This window comes from Sesamum indicum, linkage group LG2, assembly GCF_026168435.1.
Source record: "Sesamum indicum cultivar Baizhima isolate 11 linkage group LG2, ASM2616843v1, whole genome shotgun sequence".
NCBI lineage: Eukaryota > Viridiplantae > Streptophyta > Magnoliopsida > Lamiales > Pedaliaceae > Sesamum > Sesamum indicum.
Genome location: NC_142658.1, coordinates 21683429 through 21704712, shown reverse-complemented (window position 1 = coordinate 21704712; position 21284 = coordinate 21683429). Strand labels below are relative to the sequence as shown.

The following is a 21284-nucleotide window of genomic DNA, read 5'->3' as shown; positions in this document are numbered from 1 at the left end:
ACTTTAAATATTTACATATAATAATGTATTTAATTAATTCACTCAGCAAAAAAACTAATCGATAGGGATGGACAATAAATAGTATAGGGTAAAATTCCGTCTGTTTTAATTATTGTGTTTTGTCATTCAATTATTGTTAACGTTGGAGATCCTAGTTGAATATCCAAATGCATGCTTAAGATGTGGCAATATTTTTATTTTTATTTTTATAGTAAATGGATGTCAACCCTTAATTTCAATATTATAAGTTTAACAATACTTCTTAAGGGCACGTAATTTTGGTGTCGTAAACAAAACCACCACTTGCGATGTGCATTGGTGTCTGTCTCATTGGGGGAAGTTGAACAAAATGTTTGAAGACTAGGAATCATATGATGATTCAGGACCCATCTGTTGCTTTGTTATATTCAACATCTGAAGATAACTAAACATAAAGAACACCAACTCAAGCCTTAGAAGAAGCCATAAATGTGATACAACTCCGTCATGTGTCTCTCTAGTGTCTAGGAGAGTATCATTATGTTTCAGTCTTCCAGCATAGCTTTAGCGGCATCGATCAAAATTGGCCGTAGACCATCGGATGCTCGCCCAAGTACGGTGTATCCTTCTTTGTCCTTGGCATCCACATCAGCTCCATGTCTTATAAGAAGGAGAGCTACCTGCAAGCCGAGCACGGTAGGGAAAGATGAGTTAGAAAAGATGCAACTTATTGGTTAAGAAAGGTGTTAGAACAGCAAATTCTTGGAAAAGGATTGAGATGCATGGAAAGGAGAGATATTTCAACATTTACCTCTTTGTTATCGCATACTACTGCAGTCATAAGTGCAGTTTGCCCTGCTCTATCAACATCATCAACTTCTGCTCCTTCCTCAATCAAGAATTCACACAACTCTGCATTCCCAGTGCTTGCTGCACGATGCAATGGGGTGCATCCGACCTGCACAAAGAAATTGTCACATTGAACAATTATAAATCCAGAAATGTTCTAAAACCAATTCAGTGTGGTTGGTCATGTCAATTTTAAGATCACATGAAGAACACGCAAGTGAGTTCATGAAATGATTAAACACAATAAAAAATCGACATGATCAGATAAAAAAAAGTTCAGTATGAATGGCTTAGTAGTCAAAAGAAGTACAAGCCTTGTCCTTGACATTGAGCTTTGCACCATGGGAAACCAAAATTGCAGCTATTTTCAGCTGACCCTTGCTAGCAGCATAATGAAGAGCTGTGCGGCCACCATCATTTTTCAAATTTACATCAGCTCCTGTTCACCAGCATTTTGACTTCCCAATTAGAGATTGTTCACAAACACTTCAACAGCACCAGAGGATTATCATAGAATCAAGAAAAGGCAATGTAAAGTCTTTTGGTTGTAGACACCTTTGAACATTGACCAGCTCCAAAAGGTGGTCTCTGAAGTTAACAGGAAACCCCTTTGGCTTTAAGTGTTGCCCTGGTTAGCCTAATTTTAATATCTATGGCAAACCATCTTCTGCTTTTCATTTTCTTCTACAGGCAATAACATTTTATCCTCCAGCCCAAATGCTTTATGGAGGTTAAACTTTAAAGGAAGTCAGATTCATAACATAACACATGGTGAGTGGGGGGGGAAGCAGTCTCAAAATACTTTTGGTATTTATTTTCATGTAAGAGATACAGAACGTTCTCCTAGATCTCTGAAACTTTTCCTCTATCCTTTCTGCCCTTATCTATTCTAATAAAAAAAGAAATCATTTTTCTTCCAATAGACTCAAACAGCTAGATAAAACTTTAACTTTTTGAAACCAATTAAATGTTTCTTCAAGAGAAGAGTTATAATCCAACCATAGTAGGAACCACCTTTAACATACAGTCCTAAACACTCACCTCTACTGAGTAAAATCTCCACAATCTCAACATTGCCACTGCTTGCAGCAGAGTGCAGAGGTGCCCAACCTTCTTCGTCAGAACTGTTTACAACTGATGGGCTTGCAGCTGATAGTATTTCCACAACCTAATGCATCCACAAATACAAACCACATATAGAAGAGAAAGGAGTAACTACATGTAGACAAACCAAAAATGCAAAAGAAACAGATAATAATATAACACTGAAACACCTAATGACACTCATATTTGCACTAGGGGAGGAGGGAAAAAAATATTCGTATTGGGTTCTATAATACCACCAAAGGAAAAGATCCACCTGCAAAAAGTCAAATATGGATACCTAAAGCAATAATCTACGAATTTTAGCAATTGCATCCATCTACTACGATATGTGTTTGCTAAACAACTCCTCAACCAAATTTCTTAATGCTACATTATTGAAAGTTATCTTCCTCAAAACCAATGCCAAGGAATTGGGCTTGAGGTTGGATTCAGGGAGAACCGTTTTCAACCAAAACGGAAAGGTAGGCACAGAATCTCATATTCACCAATTATTGAAACAATCACTAGAGGAAATGCTGACGCGACTGCCAATTCACATAGGGTTTCAAGAAAAACTACAAGTCGAGCATTGAGTTAGAGAGCTAATAAGTAAAATACCACCAGGAATTACATAATAAAATCGGCATAGTAATTACTACAGGACTGAAATAAAAACCTACACATGCTCAAATTGTTAAAAATTCCATGAAAGTGAAAAACTGAGCCACGAATTGGACCTCTCTCTTGGAGGAGGAAACGGCAACGTGGAGGAGAGAGCGACCGTCTTCATTGCGGAGGGAGCTGGCTTTGAGGAGTTGCTCTTCAGATAATGATTTGAAAAGAGAGGAATCGCCGGATTCCGCGGCCTTAAAAAGGTCTCCCTCTTTGATTTGCGTGGTTGGCTTGCCGTCGATTTCCATGTCCTGCTGTCGGTTCGGGTTCACTGTGTGTTGTGCGTGTGTGGGTTTGGAGGGGTTTCTGTTCCCATTTCCCACTTCCTGGACGGTTAAATCTGACAATTTCTGTCTGCCATATTCGGAATTATTCAATATATTATTAATCTGAAAAATAAATTTTATTGCTTCAGAACTAAATTAATTACTTATTAATAAGGTCATATTTTTAATTTTTAGATTATCTATAACTTTTTCTTTATTTGCTTCCTGTAGACACGCATGGAATTTGATTTAAAATTATTTAGATCCTTTATGTTATTTTTTTTAATTTGTATATTCCGATCTGAAATGCGTTGATTTACTTTATAAAAAAAATTACATATTAAATTAAGCAATTTCTCTTTTTTCCATAATTCAACCATTAACATCAACATGCAATTTAATAAACAAATTAAAATGGTAAGGCAATAGCACAAAAGAACACAAGAAAAAAGAGATAGAAAATTAATATATACACATTGTTATAAATTTTATACAAATAACATCCATATATTAAATAAATAAACATAAATATAAATAAAATATTTTAATTTATAAAAAAAGAAAAAAGACATTACCAACGTTGTTGTAGCTTAGAAGAGAAACAAGCGGTTCCCAAAGGGGTGACCTGAGAACACAAGTGGATTGGAATTGGTGCAGTGCACCCAAATCCACCCGTGTTCTCAGCTACACTCCTTTGGGGCAATTCAATTTCCCCTTGTTATCGCACTCTAAATCTGCGGTGCTGCCACTCGTGCAGTGCACTGCTCCCATACTTGCAATTTATGGTGAAATTCTCAAAGACTCAGAGTGGGTGTCACGATGTTGTCATTCTATTGACATAATGATACCAGGTTTTGGCATCAATGGACCATTTCACCAACGCAATCTCCATTTTTCTTTTCTTTTCTTTTTATTTTTTCGGCTTCAAGTGTTTATTATATAATACTACAAGGCCTCGTGTGCCAAACCTCATTGGGCTGGATATCTACGATTCTACATTAATTCAGTCTAATATTTTGTTAGTATATTTTTTATGATAATTACACTCTCTTTCTCTGAAATTTAGTATAATTATATATAAACCCTGTAATTTAGGAAATTACATCTAATACCTTTGAAATTTTTGCTTCCAACTAACAAATAAGTCCAGCGTTAGTCAAAATTCACCAAATTTGTTGATATTAACAAAGAAATTGGAAAAAAAGATTTATATTTACCTCCAATTAACTTATTACTGACTGTTAAATAAATCTTTTTATGATAAAATTAACCTCATACATTTTCACACATTAATGCATGTAACAAGGTATATTTACATGATAATTTCTTCTGAAAAGAATTATTTAACCTATAATAAGTCAGTTTTAAATCGGATACATATCAATTTTCATTAAATATTTTTGTTAATATCAATAAATTTGATTAATTTTGACTAACAGAAAAATTTACTTTATTGAACGAAAGTAAACTTTAAGGGTACTAAATGTAATTTTTCATACCACATTCATTTTATTTTCTCTCATTTACAATTTTCATCACTTTCTTTTAATCAAAGAAAGCCCTTGGACTGGTAATTCAAAAACACAGGCATGTTGCTGGGAGCTTCCCTGTTGATCTGATTTTATTTGCTTTCTCTTTCACCTTGAGCTCCTCCTTTCTGCGATTCTTCTCTGCCTGTGCCCTGGCTCCTCCTGCAATTTCTTCTATTCTTTTTATCTCCTCCTGGTGTCTCTGCACAGCCTCTGCTCTTTTATTCTCCGGTTTAGCCTGAAAAGTTTTCGTTGTCAAATCTGAATAACCTTGATTTCTAGTGTTCACATTTGAAGAGTACTGATCAAAACAACCTCTATCCTTTCCATTTTGCGATTCGCCTTTTTCTTCTTGTTAATCTCCCAGTCATCAATGATGGCCGTCAGCCTCTCATACCTGAAATTTCTTTCATTAAAAAGCAAAAACTAATACACAATTCTACAACACCTTCAAAAGAGAGATGCATGCACAATCTTACTCCCATTAGTAGAAATGAATTGTTACCGTTCTTGAATGCTTGCCATCTTTTCTTTTTCCCAAGCATCTGCCATAGAATCTGCCGGTCCAGGTTTTGTAGCAGTTTGCCTTCTTGGATCAACTGGTTGAGTCGTGGACCATCTGGTGGGTGGACTATCAGATTTTGGCTGAGGGGTCTCAGGCTTTTCACTTTCACCGATATCCAAATGCTTATCTGCAAAAGTTGGTGGCCTTCCCATGGATGGGGCACGTTCAGGAGCCATCTGACCAGCTGAATTGGCAGGTTTTTTACTAGTAGTTTTGTTGGTATCAACAAAGCTTATTTTGTCCTTGCTGGGTGGTCCTGGGTCCGCTGCCTTTTCAGTCATCTTTTTACTCCTGGAGGCGCTTATTGGCATCTTGATATCGGGATCCTTGTAATTTCTCCTCAAAGTTTCCTCTGGTATATGTATTATTTGTTGACGTATGGTGAAATAGAGAAAGAATTTCTTTTAGAACATGCGGACTAGGCGAGGTATATCTCTTACCAGTGTCTTCAGCTCTGCTCCTCATCTTGTTCAAGGACTTGTCAGGGCCATAAGTTGTCAAGTTCTGATCCCGGGACTTTGATTCTTCCAGTGATTGAATAGCATAAGCTGCTGCTGCAACCGCAGTGGGGTAATCAAGAGCACTGAAATCGTATTCCCAACTCATTTGTCTAGAAAACTGTCTTAACCAGCTCTGGCTTCTTTTCCTCTCTGCAAAAAGCATTTGTATGGTTAATGTTGGTTGTTTCATCCACATATAATTAATGATCTTGCATTAAAGCCCTTCGGCTAAATGCTTGTGTTTTTATCATCTCCTTTTGGTTATTGGCTGTTGATTGCTTAAAAACATCCCACACCTATTTAAATTTTGTAGAAAATCTTCAAGAACTATAGTTTACCTCCAGAGAGTAGAGTTTTTTGAGGTGGTATTTTCCTTTCTACTGTGCCTCTGCTCTCTTTATTTTCCTGTCGTGTACCAGCAAATTTTCGTCTGGAGAAGTCGTTAGCGGCAACACACAAAAAGATGCAAATTAAGGAAATATACGCAAGGATTGGTCTTGACCATCAGGCGACTTGCACATGCAACGTGTTCCAGGTAGAATTCAAGAGCTTTACCTCGTTTGCTTAATCAAGCTTTCCATAGATGAATAAGGCTCTTATGGTTTCTTGTAGTTTGGAACTCATTTGAAGGAGAAGCAGTAGACGGAGGCAAACTTGTTTAGGTTTATGGTAGGCTGCAGACTTGGTTTTGGAGACAAGCAAACCTGGGATATTCTTTGCAGGAACGACAGCTTTTGCATCTTAAAACCCTGTAAAGAAAGCATACTTTTCTTCTTGGTACTAACTTTTAGAGAAACTGTGTTATCTTTTGGATCCTTCGTACTTTCACCACATATGACTTTCTTCTATTACACTCCACTTGGTTTAAATATTACTGCTACATGAAATAATCATTAATTCCATACAATTTATACCCGATCAGGTTACATGAGAGATTCAGTAAACTCCTGAATGAGAAAGACATTTTATCCTTCTCTATAGATGTAGAATTTTAGAGTTAACAAACTTCTAATCACAGGCTGGGGCTTTAAAGCCTGGCAGCGTGGCAAAAACTATTGAATCAGGCGTGACCTTGATAGGCAGACGAGCATCAACGAGCTGTGGATTCATTGCCGGAATGTCAGATGACTCCGTGAGCTTCAATGGCGTCCCATTTAGCAGCAAAACATCACTTAGAATATTGCCATCTTCTGGGGTCAGATGGTATTCTTCCCTTTTGTTTGTGTCTCTGTATTGTTGATGGTACGAGTTTGTATCATCAGCTACTGAGACTTCAAAGGTTGTGGAATTTGACATGTTGATTAGGAGTAGCGAAATGCCTGCCTGAAATCCAGAAGAATTCGCAAGCTTCAGAAACTATATTCAAGTTGTTTTAATCTGTGTACTGGATTCTGCTTACTGTTTTCTTTGAGCAATGAGAATAGACGCGCAAGTAGGGGGAGCCGTTATGAGAGGCAGAGAGCACATTCGTTCCCATCAAGCGATGCCATAAGAGTGCACTGTGAAAGGGAAACAAGAATTTAAACTAGTCCAAACATCGACTAACACATGATATACTTCAACCCTTTTAGTTTTGGCAACAAAAAGAAGTCTTAATTTGAAAAGTTACTCCGACGTCCTTATTGTAATGAAAGAATACCAACCCGTAATAATCTGGGTTGGGAACGAATGTGGTTGTGTTAAGCAGACCATAGTTTCCTCCAATTAAGGATTGCCTGCAGAAGACCTTATGGTTGAATCTTGATGTCATACCCAATTGATCCAAGTACCTGTTATCAAATATTTTACGAGAAGAACTTCACCCGAATAATGTTGGAATTTGAAACGGGTCATTCACAGATAAGCAGAGTGAAAAAGATGCAAAACCAGAATCCATCAACAAAGGCATGTGATACATATTTGCCACCGCTGTTGTAAGCCCCCCCAGCTTCCCCAACCCATGCTCCTGACCATGGCCCAAATAACTTAATGCTGGTAGAAACCTCTCTGTATGTCTCAGCTATTTGATCAAGAAAATAAGGATCTTGAACCTTGCTGATAAGGGTCGGATCAACACCTACACACACACACACACACACGAACAGAACACAGAAGAGAAAACGATTAGCCCAAGAATCAAAAGTGCAGAAGAGTTTCATTGAAATCGAGCCTGTACCTGCACCAAGGTTGTAAATGTGGTGGGTTAAACCATCTACAACATTTGGTCCTGTGGTCTGGAGGAAGGTATTGAACCATTGCTTGTCGTAAAATCCGGCCGGACCCAAGACTTTTGGTTGTGTAGCAGGGTTAGGGTACAGCTTCTGAACTAGTCTTTTTAGTACAATAACATCCTTGCCATATTGTTCTGCTCCTATTCTTGCAGCTACCCCACTTCCACAAAGCTCATTTCCTGGAGACAACTGAGCACTAGAGTTAAAACCAAACAGAATAACAGCATTACTATAGTTGTACTAAATAACGGATCTCTTTACCAAGTTCATATGAATCAATCTTGTACCCTTTGGAGACAGTGTACTTCATGAATTCATAGGCATTTCTTGGGTTCCAGTTGCCTACCATAAGTGAGTTATCGTCTTTGGACTTCTTCCTTCCAGTGAGGGCGTTCAAGCCAAACGTTAGCCTGGCCCTGCAAAACTTATGCTCTTGTAGAATACTTTTTGAGTCAAGTTGATCATATAATGAATTTGTTCATGCATAAAAGATTACCCGGTTCTGTTGAACAATTTGTTCAGGAGATCCCATCTGTTCATGTCTAGACAGCCTTTTGAAAATCCGAAAAGGCCATCATCTCTTCTTTTGAAATGTGGGCATTTTGGGGCTAAGGTTCCAACTTTGTACAGAACCTGATCTTGCAGTGAACCTCCAATTCTGATCCGAAGAGGGCTGAATGCTGATTTCAGTGACAGTAACCTCAACCAGTCAAATGGAAGCAACATATAGACCAAAAGATTAACAAGACATCTTAAGCAGTGATTACTGCCAATTGCTAGCATAAAAACTGAAATGTATGATGATTTTTGTGACAAGACTTCACTGATTCATGATGTGTCCTGCCTGATGAATATGGTTCCCTGACCTAATGCTATCATCTTCAGTCTCAATTTTGAACATTTTTGTCCAACACAAATATGAGCTCCAGAAACACATGCAAATTGTAAAAGGATGGAGAAGTAGTTAAAGAGTTTCAGCAGGCACACGAGAGAGCAACCTTTGATGGCATTTGCAAGAATCTTGTTTTCCAAATCCTGGAGGATACAATACAGAAAAAGATAGCTAAGATTTCTGCCAAGCTTTCTTCTCATAGTGGCTAAAAGTTCAGTTTCAAGAGATCGTTACCAGATTGAGGATGCCTGCTTTTCCCCAGGGGCACTGGTTGTAGTTGCACTTTGTCTCAGGCCACCAATCCAGAGTGGCACATATGAAGTTTTCATCTGTCTTTGCTATGGAGGTCACTCCTCTCACTGTCAACTTCACTTCTTCTGCACAACACAAACAAAAGTATGATAGAAGAATACAACTTATTACACCCCTTGATTCCATCCTGAAACAAATTGTTTGATCTTTTGTCCAATCTTTGAAGATAAAGTAGCCTATTGGATTATAGTAAATTGCCCATATATTCTTTTATAGCTGAGGTTGAACGCATATCAACTACTATTCTATAAAGGAGCCTAATAGGGACAAATCTTTTTACTACATCCTTCTTATCTTCAAACTCAAAGTCTACATCAATATCTTTCTACTTTTTACAGAACATTCTGTAAGAATATCAACTACCCTTATCATTGAGGTTGATTCTTGAAGAAATCAAATAAAAATAGTAAGATATGTTTCTACCACTCGGAATGTCGAATATTAATGAGGGAAAAGCTTTAAAGAAAGAGTTTAAGGTTTTGGGATAATAACTCCATGTGCAAGATGATAATTTTAGTTATGGCCGACTGGAGTTGTCTGATTACTCCATAATCTAAAACCCACAAACATTTATTGCATTCGCGTGAAACTGTCAACGCAAGGACAAGACATGTTGTTTGTCACAGGGCTATTTATTGTTACAGTATGATGTCTGCGTCTCTGTGTTCTAACAGCAAATTTTGGCCTTTTTGCATACTTTTTCTTACGTGTATGTAAAGTTGGTGGTTGTAAAAAGTGACTGACAGATGCCTTTTATCGTATCTGTTTTGAAAAATATAAGACAATTATTGCAACTAAAGCAAGCTCATTAATGGTAGACATGTGGGCTTGGGAAGAATAGCGTCGTTATTTGCTTTAAGCAAAATCTTGGTTTTCTACTCAGACCCTTTTCATGGCAGCCTCTATTGTGCACTATGTTATGAAGTCAAAGCTGAGGACAAAAGCAATGGGCATTATTGAATGAATTATTTTCTAAATTTCCCTCATCTCTCTATTCTTCTTCTTCTTCCCACCTCCTTCTGTCTAACTTTTTAATTTTCTGCAAAATTTTCACTCTTTAGTGTTAAAAAAAAAAAAAAAAACCTTGAAATTTTTTAATTTTAAGTGTGTGTGTTAGGTTCGTGAATGTTAAAGAAAAAAAAAGAAAAGAAAGAAAAAAAACTTTTGTGCTGATGCTCGGCTCCCTTGAGATTGGAAAGTGGAGTCCTCGTAACGTCAAATTGGGCACTTCCCTCTTTAACAAGTATTCTAAACGTGGGTGCTTTGAGTTTGGCGAAAAAGGTGTTTGATAGATTGCCGCACAGTAGTGATGTTTGCGGAAATACTATGAAGATTCTGGGAATGGAAATAAGCTCAGTTAGGTTATTGTAACTACTGGAACATGGCACATGAAACCCTAATTGGGCTGTACATCAGAATATTGAGCCTAGCAAGAGTACTATGGACATTTAGTTGATTTGCTCAAGGGAGCAAAGATTATTGTAAAAGTTACGATTAAAGTTCAGAGGATGTCTATTTCGGGTTCCAGTCTATAGCTTGGAGAGCATTGCACAGTGCCCGTTGCGATCATGGTGATAATGGGCACGTCAATTCCCCCAATCCATGTCTAAAGCCCCCACCACGCCCACATATTTCACACAGGCAGGACTTTCTGAAGGACCACCAATATGATGATATATTAACTACTAGTTGCGAGTGTCACATGTCCTGATAGTCATCTCAAAAAAGAGAACCTGACCCAATTAGGAAAGCGAGCATGGAGGAGATCAATCTCCACTATCAAGACCACTGCTAACATTGCGAGAACAAACTTATGCAACTAAGAAGAATGTCTCTGCAACAATTATGGTGTTTCCTTTATTAATAAAAGAAAGGAAACTTGATTGATGAAAACAGATGCGAGTCAAAATTGTGTTGATTCATTTGCTTAAAACAGGAAATCTGAATCAGAAAGTTCCAGATATTTGTGGTCGCCAATCGGTTTTACACCTTCCCGGAATGAATTTCCTTCTATATACCTGTGACCACAATGTTCGTAAAGTGAATAGAGAGTTAAGCCTCAAAATAGTCGGTTGGCGAAATAATCACTCAAGTGAAAACTCACATTTCCTTCAAAAATGGGTGCTTGTAGAAGGTATCAGGAATCCTCCCTAGAAACTGATTGTGATCTAAGTACCTGAATCAGAGAAACAGGTTGATATAGCAAAAACAATTCTAGCATAACTTAGTATAACACACACCCTTTTTCAAATTGGTTGTCATTAGCCATGTACTATCACAAGTATTGCATGTGAGCCACTAGCAGTAGGAGATTCTTCCATATAAAATTGCCAACCAACTGTAGGCAGTGCTGGTAGTTATAATGCCAGAGGATTGTTTCATTAAAGCCATTGGTTCATTACTTAGTTTGCCTTGTTATAGTAAGCTTTGGACTCTTGTCCCAGGTTTAATAGAGACATGAAGGGCAAAAGAAGAGAGCAACAAATGGATGGACAATATTTTCAGAAAGACCATTTGTCCTGCTCTTTTCACCATATGACTATTGAGACCACCCAAATAGGCATACTGCTTACTGCTTCAAGAAAATACAAGATACTAAAGTATGTTTCAGAGCTTCAAAATTTAAATATCATCTAATATATGAAACCATACTTACAAGTAAGTTAATCGAGGAATGTGAGCGAGCCCGAATGGTATAATTCCAGCCATTTTGTTATATGACAGATATCTGGAACGAACAGAACAGTCAAATTGCTAAGTTAGCACAAGATAGAGAGAAACAGAACAAGAGAACATAATAACAAGCAGGACCGCCCAATTCACTTCACATAAACTTACAAGATCTCTAAGTTTGTCAAATTGGCAAGCTGTGATGGAACACCACCTGTAAGGTAATTGTTATTAAGATACCTGTGACATTAAAATATCAGGAGATGCATAGGCACTTGGTTAATGAAATTAGCAAAAGAACTAAATAGCTCATCAATAGATTGCCAAAAAAATAAAGCGTACAGATTACGAAGAGATGGGAAGCATCCTTCAAAACGAATGAGTTCCCTTAAGGTTCCGACCAAATGATTGTTACCAACATCCCTGAAAAATATTCAAACTCGGTTAACTGTAGAGATAGGCCATAGACTGCACATTTCAAAAGTCATCAAATGATCTTACAAGTGACGCAGATTCTGCAAAGTTCCCAATTCAGGAGGAATTCTCCCGGTCAAACGATTTACATGTAGTTGGAGATAACGGAGTTCGGGAAGATTAGCAAGCTCCCGGGGAATTCCCCCCTTAAAATTATTAAAACTTAGATAGCTGCATAAAATTCACAATCATCTGTCAACTATGGAAAGCAAGTTTGATGCAAAATTAGATAGAATGAATAATCTTAAAAATTAACATCACATACAGATGTGTTAGCTGCTTTAGTTCGCCAATTTCAGGAGGAATGGCATCTTGCAGTTTATTCCACCTCAAATTACTGATAAAATCAATCACAGGCACATAACAAAACCGAAGATGTCAAAAATAGGCCAAAGTTATATAGAGAAGTGAAGGAGCAGAAAAGAAAACAGAATCCCAGTTTCTACTTTTGGCTTGTGCTATTTTGCCTTAGAACTTTTCAAGAAAGAAAGGTGTCTGTCTATACTATGACCGTATAATAGCATGCCCGAATCAACTTAAACTGACATATAATGAATTCCAAACAGCGAAGCAAACCTAGTTTTTCTCATACAATCTGCAATTTTTTAGAGAACCTGTCTGCCACAAATTGATATATAAATAAGTAAATAACAGTGGTCACAGCAATCTAGCAAGGTCACGTTAGTAGATTTTTAGATGTTTCACAAGCTTTCAGCTGACAAGTAACTAAGCACCCGGCATACTACAGCCTGACAATAGGGGTTTGGTACTACAGCCTGACACTAGGGGTTTAATTGTTCAAGTCAAAACAGGAAGTACAAATGTCATACAGTAAGAGATTCATTATTACGGAACTCAGAGTATAACTTGAGCTCTGATTTACAACTGAAATTGAAGATGGAAAGAACATCAGTCTTAGAGTTCAAGTTGAAAAATAGATTTCAGATTGCCATGAAACTCAGTATATATAGTTTTGGATTTAAAATGAACGTGTATGGGTAAACAAGCCCATATTACATATTCACAGCTTGAGTGGCATGACAGACAAAATCCTTACGAATAGCATATGAACACGATATTCATCTCATTTTGTAGAAGGAAAACTATTGATATTTCTTAGGAACTCCGTAAGTTTTTGTGTGTGGTTTTGGTGCATGCTTCCATTGAGTAATGGGGCCAATTGACAGACAGGCCAGACATATATCAGCCTTGACCAGTCAGTTAATAATATGTCATATGCATAGAAGGAATCTTACATACTTAAGTAGGAGTGATGCATTAAATGTATGCTGCATGCATCAATGACAAACAGAGAGCAGCTTATTGTTTATCAATGAGAAAGCACAAGACTTTACAGTATCTTGAGATGCTTCAACCGTCCAATTTGTGGTGGAATTGGCCCAGTAAGTTTGTTATTATGTAGATCCCTGCCACAAAATATTTGAGAAACTCAAGAGGAAGAAAAGTACCAAAATGTTCGATTCATAATTTGTGCTGACATCATAATACATTTGTAGCAGGAAGCACCGTTCTATGTAACCATTCCTTGGGTTTCAAATTCCATCATATACATATATATATATATGTATATAAAGAAAAAAAGAAATTCAAAGCCTGAGAGAAGTGCTATAATAATCTCATTCTCAAATTGCAACAAAGAATTGCTCATATAGCAGCAGAAGAAAAGAAAGGAGAACCATACAGCCTAGTAAGATCCACCAGATTGATAACTGCAAGTGGAAAAGGACCAACAATAGAAACTGCATAAACTTCCCTGAAAAGATTGAAAAGCAGAATAGGTCAACAGCAGATAGTAAGATGATCTGGTTGTTGGACAAATATTTCAGTTTGAAAAGTTCTGAATGCAGAAGAGTCAGAAAAGTTGCTTAAAAGAAAGTGAAAAGAGACAACTAACAGTCCAGTAACAACTCTATAGTCATTCTCATTGGCAGCAGAACACGTGATACCAGCCCATGGAGGCAAATCACCATCTCCACAAGGATCATCACCGATCCATGCATATACCACTCTCCATCCTAGTGATGCCTTTATTTCATTTAATGCCTTAACTGTAATTAACATACATTTAACAAAATTTAGCTCCAGAAACATATAAACATCTTAGTAATTAAGTTCACATATCCAGTCACCAAGCAAAATAGCATGCGGCCCATAGTTCGGTATAGAATAACATAATGTACAGACATTTTCAAATTGTAGTAAAGATGTTGGAGAAAATAAGTAGAGACTGCTTGATACCATATGCTAGTACTAGTAAATTTACGCCTCTCCTGGACAGAAAGCAATAACTAGAACAAAATCCAATGTGCTTAAACCGTATCTTCTAACTTATGCATCAAGATTCTAGCATGATGAAACTGCTCAACTTCGTCAATGAAAAGAATCAAACTTTTCCATCTACTGCACTGAACTAAAGCATCATACTCACTAATTTTTCAATGAAATCAAATTAATCAAAAACTTTGAGCATGAACAGAATTTATCCTTTCTTTAAAAATCACGAATACGCAGATCCCACTCAATGTTGGTCCAAGCTAATCATTCAGCAATCCTGACCTAACCATGAGCAACATTAAATCTTAAACTAAATCCAAACGCCCTCCAAAACCTGATGTTACCAACCAGAGAACAATTTCTTTCTTAGCATAAAGCAAGCATTGTTTTTAACAGTAATGCTGCATTAAAAACAGAGAAAAAAAAAAAAGGATAATTACCATCGCGCTTAAGGGTCTTGCACCGTACTAATTCATTGAGGATCAAGGAAGCTACGATAAAGTGACTGAATGCTGAACAAAGAAAATGTATACAAGTGGCCATTTTTCAAATTCACTTTCCTCCAGCGATTAGGGTTACATACATAACTCCAGAGCATGTAGTTTGATTATTTGAGAGAGAGAGGGAGGGAGGGAGGGAGATAGGATCTGAAGTCAGTGTGAAGCTATGAAGCATGAAAACGATGCGTGAATTCAGTTGACGTCGTTGCTGGACTTTTACGTGGACTTTGGGCCTGTAAAGGAATTATAGAAAATTTTGGGGGAGGAAAACATAAATTAAATAATTAAAAGGAAGTAACAAGAGTAATAGCCACATAGGCCCCTAAACTTTTATTATTGTTATTAATTAATTTTTTTTAATTATAAAATCTTTAAATTGTACTTTAATCAATTTTAATGATTGTACTCACTCCATCCTTTCATAATACATAAATTTTTAAAATATTAAAAAATATAGTCCAAGAATTTAAAAATTTTACTATCAAAAGATTTTATTTAAACAAGTTGGATGAATTTATTACTATGACTTAATTAGGTGGAGGAAGAAGGGAGCCCTTGTGTGTATATATTAATTAATGCAAGCATTAACTGAGTCATGGGATGCATGCATCACTCATTCAATTTTTATACTTTTACTTTTTGCATTTTCAAATTCAGTTTCACCACACTCAAATTATGAATTAAGCACATATTGCATTATTTGTTTTATTTAAAAAAAATTTGTACACATGATCCCATATATGTTAAATGAAATGAAATATATAATATAATTTAATTGATGAAACTGACGACACGTTGTTTAATTGCGTCTTTTACTTATTTGAGTTGTGAGTCTTTAAATCGTTCAAAAAGAAGTCATTATATATATATATATGAATGTAATAACTTAGACTTCATGTAAACACAAATTTGTATGGACAGCATCGAAATTTTTCAATATAACTAATGCATTGAATTTGGCATCATACCAAACAGTTACAAAATGAATGAGACTCATGGGATTTTCTTGACTCCCACCTCTTCTTTTCACAAAGAAGAAAGACAGTTTGATCCTTAAAAAACAAAAAGGAAAATAATACAGTACTGGGGTGTCTGGCAGCTTGGTCAGGACTCAGACTATTTCCATGGTTGTTTCCTTGAACTTGTTCAAGACTGCACTGAATTCCAAAAAACAAGCTTGGAAATAGCCATTTTGCAGCAATAATAGACAAAAACTATATCAGATGACAGAAACCAACAAAACATGATGAACAGTCATCATGTCTTCATGCCTACAGCCACACTGAGCAACTCTGACACAAATCTTGTGATCTCAGAAACAAAAAAAATTCAAGAAAAAGGGCATTTCAAAAATGCCAAGAAACCGATCAAGATTCATCAAAATTTTTTAGGGTTTATATATGGAGGTTATGATCATCATCATGATGAGTGAGTGCATGCAACTTCAGTTATGAAGAGGGTTGGGGCCAGATGGGACAAATCTCTTCTCAACACCATATCTTGGATCAATCTCATCGCCTCCATCTCGCTGCGGCGGCGGTAGTGGGAATGGTACTGGGCTGTGACGGATTCTTTGAAGCTGTAAAGAGATGGCTGCTGGCGGCGGTTGGGTGGTGATTGGGTGGCAAGAATGGTGGCGCCTCCACACGTGATGACGGGCGGCAGAAATGGAAGATCGGGTGGGTGAGATGTTGATGATGATGAGTAGAATGGTGAGTAGAAGGATTTTGTGGTGAGATGTGACGGTGGAAGAGAGAGAGATCTTCATTGTGATGGTTTGAGTTTGAGATAGAGGGAAGGACATTTTTTTTTTCTCTATGTTAGTATATATATATATATATAATGTATATATGATGATTATTATGTACAATTATATTTTTTTTTGTAATTTAAATAGTATAATAATTAATTTAAAAAACAAACCCTTTCTTTTAAATTTTCACATTTAAAGAAAGTACAATTACCCATATTTTGATATTAGATATAAAATAATCGAATTTCCTAGTTTTTTTTAATATGAACATTAACATCTCATCATGTTTTTAAATATTTGAGACTGTCGCCTGTAATACTTACATGCATATAATTTGATAAATATAATATAAATTAATTTTAAAGATAAATATAAATATATGATTAGAATCGTAATATATAATTATATTTGTACGTAGTTAAAAGATGATGTGATAAATTTAAAATAAATATGTCATTATTTTTTTATGAATACTTAAAAGATATAATTAATATTTTAAAACTTAGTATTGCTGAGTGACAAACCTCCAATTCTAAGTGAAAATTAGCTTCTTCTTCTTTTTTTATTATTTTAATATAGATTACGACTTATTTAACTTATAGAACATGGGCCTACTACAGATAAATGTTTTAACCCTTCGGCCCATTGGAGCCCATAACTTTATAAATACTGAAAAACCAAATTTATCTCAGAAAAATCAATGGGCTCGGCCCAATATAGACACAGTCCATGGGCTTCACGTACATTGCGGACCATTATATTCTATATGAACCCCCGTTGAGAATTTAGATGCTGATTTCTTTTTTCTTTTTTACTCTATATCTTTTGTTTATAATTTTATATTTACTATATTAGGCTGGTATTTTTCCAAAAGTTTCTAAATTGCCCCTTGTACATTGGGACGGGTGCAGGACGGACGATTTCAAAACGAACTCCTAATTCATTAGTAGTCAGAGAAGATCACTAAGATTTTACGATAGCATTGCGAATAGGCTTTTTGTTTTCTATTTTTGATTTATATATATATATTACTATTTAGATTTTGTATTTATGAAACTTTTCATTAAAAAACATTAAAAGTGCATAAATTAAGAATAATTTAGCCTAAGAGGCAAAAGATGGTGAACTTTTCACTGTGGATCATTATAAAATCCACACAAACTTAGTGAAACCACCACTTAACAATTGAATGAATCTGTAAAGCTAAAAAAGAGTACCAAAATTAGTGCAAAATATCTCGCGAGATTCATTCATGCATTTCTCCAATTCTTGATTCTCATGAGTGGGTTTAATTTTGAATGTTTGTGCACCACATCTATCAACCATTGCTATATTCTTTTTTTTTTTAAAAAAAAAAATATTAGATATTTGTCAATCATCTAATTTACTATGGGATAGCTGTAATTTTTTTAATTATATAATTATGAGCGCTATAAGCAATTTTAATTATGTTGGAATTCAATTCAGCAATTAAGTCCTGTAATTTTAAAAAAAATGGCACATTAAGAATATAATTTGTTGGATTTAGGATTTACGTGAGGCACACATGCCAAATTCAGGTCAAATTTAAAATTTTCGATCGATTTTTATTGTTAATGGGCCAATTTTGTTATGTCATAGGACTTAATTGCCAAATCAAATCCAACAAAATTAAATTATTATTTTTCTATAATTACAAGATCAAAAATGCAATTATCGCAACTAACCATGACAATTTACATTGAATATAGCATCTACATAACTCTGTAATAATTAGTGCACTTAACATGTTACAAACCCTAAAAATGCTTATAGATTTGGCTTCTCCTTTTTTTTTTTTTTTCCTTAACATTTAAAATTGTTGGCTGTAAAATTCATGAGTCATTTTCAGTTTTTGCCCTAAATTGGGAACTACCCATATAGTTGTGTAAGAATATCATGAAATCAAGAACCACTTTAATGTAATAATTAAGGGTATTAATCACAATTAAGGATAACATGATCAGGCGCTTAATTTGTGGTTGTGATGATAATATCATTAAGGATTAATTGTCATGCATATGTCCCACCAGAGGTGACTGATGGGTGATGATGGAGCGTTGATTTCGTGTCGGCTGGAGTTTCCTCACCGTCTGATCAAGTACATTTGTAATTAATATCAATATATATAAATCATAGGTGGTATAGTTAGATTCAACCAAGTACTTCGTGAAATTCTGTCGGTAATTAGGTTTATGATCATACCTAGGTATTCACAGCAACTTGGTTAGCATTTAATTAATTAAATTATGTTTAGGGGTAGTCAAGTCTTTTCACTCAACTTGAATTTTTTAGTGCATATCCTTTTCAGGGAATCTATAGTTGGATTTTCATTAGGGCGAGTGTTGAATAGTACTAGAAAAGTAGTTTTTTTTTTTTTTTTTTTAAAAAAAAGAAACTTCAGCTTATTATTCATTTTGTAAACGTTCTCCAATAAAAATTAGGTTAAATTACAACGAGCATTAATAAGATTTGGTATTTATTTAAAAAATTATCATATCCCTTGATTTTGACGGTTGTCTAACAATTAGCCAATCTATTAGTTCCTGTTAGGTTTTCATTTAATTTTTGTAGTTAACTGACCAAAATGTCTTTGTAGATTATGAATTATAATTTTATATATTATTTTAAAAAAATTGAAACTTTTTTATGGACTAAGTGGATAATTCTTCTGCAATTCTTCAAAATTTTTCCATCTGTCTCATCCATTTATTATAATTTTTTAAAAAAAATTATAGTAAATACAAAGTTAATAATTTCAGACCTCCATTTAAAAATTACAAAATTTCATCAAATATTAGAGGAGTTAGTAATTTTTTAAATAATAAAAAATATTTATAATTATATTAAACCTACGAGGAGTTGGTTGTAATTTATCCAAAAATAAAAAGTAGACCAAATAGAACTAAATTAACTACATTAATCTTCATAAAATAGTACTATTATAATTAATCTGCAATTTAAGCTACAAGATGTATGTGACTAATAAAATGAAATTTATTGGATCATGAATAACAAATAGTTAAAAATTCCAGATTTGGTCTAATATCATAATTACAAAATACTCTTTTAAAATTAACGATCGCCTATTAAATACCTCCTGCAATGGACTATCACGAGGGATATTTATTAGATAACTATTAATTTTATAAAGGATATTTATAAATTTTCAAAAATAAAATCGTATTTGTAATTATGACCAATCTTAAGGGAGCCCATCGTATTTGCAAGGTAATTAGTGAAGTTTTTAGATAAAAAACGGGGGTGATTAGGAGTTTAATTAATATACTTAAGATTGATAACATTGACTAGAATAGTTTCCACTGTCTAGTTGACATGATGTTTCCTCAACCGCTCTTTTCCCACATAATAATAATTAATAATATGATTATTAATATGCTCCTTTTTTCCCAAGTCTTCTCCAAATTCATAACTAATACGCGTAATCGCAACTTTTAGGCACTTTTTGCATCACGGACCAACTCATTTTTCTTTATTTAATTTGTTTAATTAGTTTCAAAGAAGCTTCTGTCGTTGAATTCATAGTTTATTATGTCCAAAGAAATTGATTTTAGTGGTCTAAATTAGTTGACGAAATTGAGGCTCCATAATTTTAAAGATTATGTGTGTTGTTCCAATTATTTTTGTAAGGTACTGATATTTGATAGGAACGATTGTACTTGAGTTATTTCAATTAATAATAGTTCATCACTGCAAATAAATAAAAAAACAAAATTGATTTGAGTGAGATTGTGAATGTCTGTAGAAAATATGAAAAGAAAATTGCAAGACACAAAATTTGTGTGGTTCGAACAATTCTCTTACGTCCACTAAGGATCAATTTCTAATAAAATCATTTTCAGTGAAATTTGAATAAATTATCGATCACTCACAAACTATTTATACATACTGGGGTAACTAGCTAGATCATAGTTACTGGGTTTGGATGCGATGTTAGGTTAGTTCCATATTCCAATATTAAGGACCGAGTGGGTTGATCATCTCAGAAGTCGAGAGTGTTTGTATGTCTATGTGTGTATATATATGACGAGAATAAAATCTAAAATAAACCATAAAATTGTAAATAGTAAATGAATTATTATTATGATCAGTCTAATTCAAGTTGTAAAGTTGAGACCTCAACTGCTTGAGATTTAAACTCATCAGACGTGTGTGTATGTATTTCTTCTTTAATATATGCATACAGTAGTGATTAATGTTGATATTGATATTGATTCGTATAGTAATTAATATTAGCTTATTGGTATATTTAATCTTTAAATAAAAAATAAACTAAATTTCTTAGTTTGTTCTAAATATTGGAAATGAAATGAAACATGTGAGTTGCAAGTTGCACCACATAATCATGTCACAAGGGATTTTATGTAGGATGTTGTACAACTAGCTCGGCAATAATTGCGCAATATTACACTTTCCCTTCTATAAAATAGGAGTTCAATAAATTTAATTTTTTATTTTATTGAATTTTTAAATAATTCAAATATTAGAAAATTTGCATTACAGAATTTTTAGAATGGTTTCAAAATTTTAAAAAACTCGACTTATTTAGTCTCATATCCAAATTTTCATAAAAAAAAATGGCAAGAACCCGTGCAATGCACGTGTCCGTTAGCTTGGCTATCAAATAAATGATGAACAACCGCACTGTACATGTCCTTGTTGTTTATTTTTTTACAGAAACTTTAACATAGGG

The 21284-nt window shown here is 34.8% G+C and overlaps 4 protein-coding genes and 1 long non-coding RNA gene across 5 annotated transcripts; 1 reads left to right on the top strand and 4 right to left on the bottom strand.

Annotated features, from left to right (window-relative positions):
- Positions 1 to 375: 375 nt before the first annotated feature.
- LOC105156508 (Ankyrin repeat family protein) lies at positions 376 to 3612 on the bottom strand. The gene is made up of 6 exons (XM_011072660.3): positions 3428 to 3612; positions 2652 to 2940; positions 1870 to 1996; positions 1143 to 1267; positions 791 to 937; positions 376 to 659 (listed from the first exon to the last, which is right to left on the bottom strand). The coding sequence occupies exons 2-6, from the start codon at positions 2832 to 2834 to the stop codon at positions 525 to 527; spliced, it is 717 nt and encodes a 238-aa protein (XP_011070962.1). The 5' UTR covers positions 2835 to 2940; positions 3428 to 3612; the 3' UTR covers positions 376 to 524.
- Positions 3613 to 4321: 709 nt separating this feature from the next.
- Positions 4322 to 6135, bottom strand: LOC105156505 (uncharacterized). Its single transcript, XM_011072657.3, has 6 exons — positions 6002 to 6135; positions 5785 to 5876; positions 5387 to 5596; positions 4887 to 5298; positions 4697 to 4778; positions 4322 to 4619 (listed from the first exon to the last, which is right to left on the bottom strand). Exons 1-6 carry the CDS (start codon positions 6025 to 6027, stop codon positions 4428 to 4430), a joined length of 1014 nt encoding a protein of 337 aa, XP_011070959.1. The 5' UTR covers positions 6028 to 6135; the 3' UTR covers positions 4322 to 4427.
- On the top strand, positions 5842 to 6317 carry LOC148789273 (uncharacterized). Its single transcript, XR_016064012.1, has 2 exons — positions 5842 to 5981; positions 6059 to 6317. It is a non-coding gene; the product is annotated as an uncharacterized LOC148789273 (long non-coding RNA).
- Positions 6270 to 9383, bottom strand: LOC105156507 (heparanase-like protein 2). The gene is made up of 9 exons (XM_011072658.3): positions 8783 to 9383; positions 8655 to 8691; positions 8153 to 8336; positions 7918 to 8072; positions 7602 to 7835; positions 7313 to 7502; positions 7090 to 7215; positions 6846 to 6945; positions 6270 to 6769 (listed from the first exon to the last, which is right to left on the bottom strand). The coding sequence occupies exons 1-9, from the start codon at positions 8984 to 8986 to the stop codon at positions 6455 to 6457; spliced, it is 1545 nt and encodes a 514-aa protein (XP_011070960.1). The 5' UTR covers positions 8987 to 9383; the 3' UTR covers positions 6270 to 6454.
- A 1274-nt stretch (positions 9384 to 10657) lies between these two features.
- LOC105156504 (uncharacterized) lies at positions 10658 to 14974 on the bottom strand. The gene is made up of 11 exons (XM_011072656.3): positions 14740 to 14974; positions 13920 to 14073; positions 13707 to 13778; positions 13360 to 13431; positions 12270 to 12341; positions 12032 to 12175; positions 11873 to 11953; positions 11699 to 11770; positions 11517 to 11588; positions 10965 to 11036; positions 10658 to 10878 (listed from the first exon to the last, which is right to left on the bottom strand). The coding sequence occupies exons 1-11, from the start codon at positions 14840 to 14842 to the stop codon at positions 10788 to 10790; spliced, it is 1005 nt and encodes a 334-aa protein (XP_011070958.1). The 5' UTR covers positions 14843 to 14974; the 3' UTR covers positions 10658 to 10787.
- Between the last annotated feature and the right edge of the window lie 6310 nt (positions 14975 to 21284).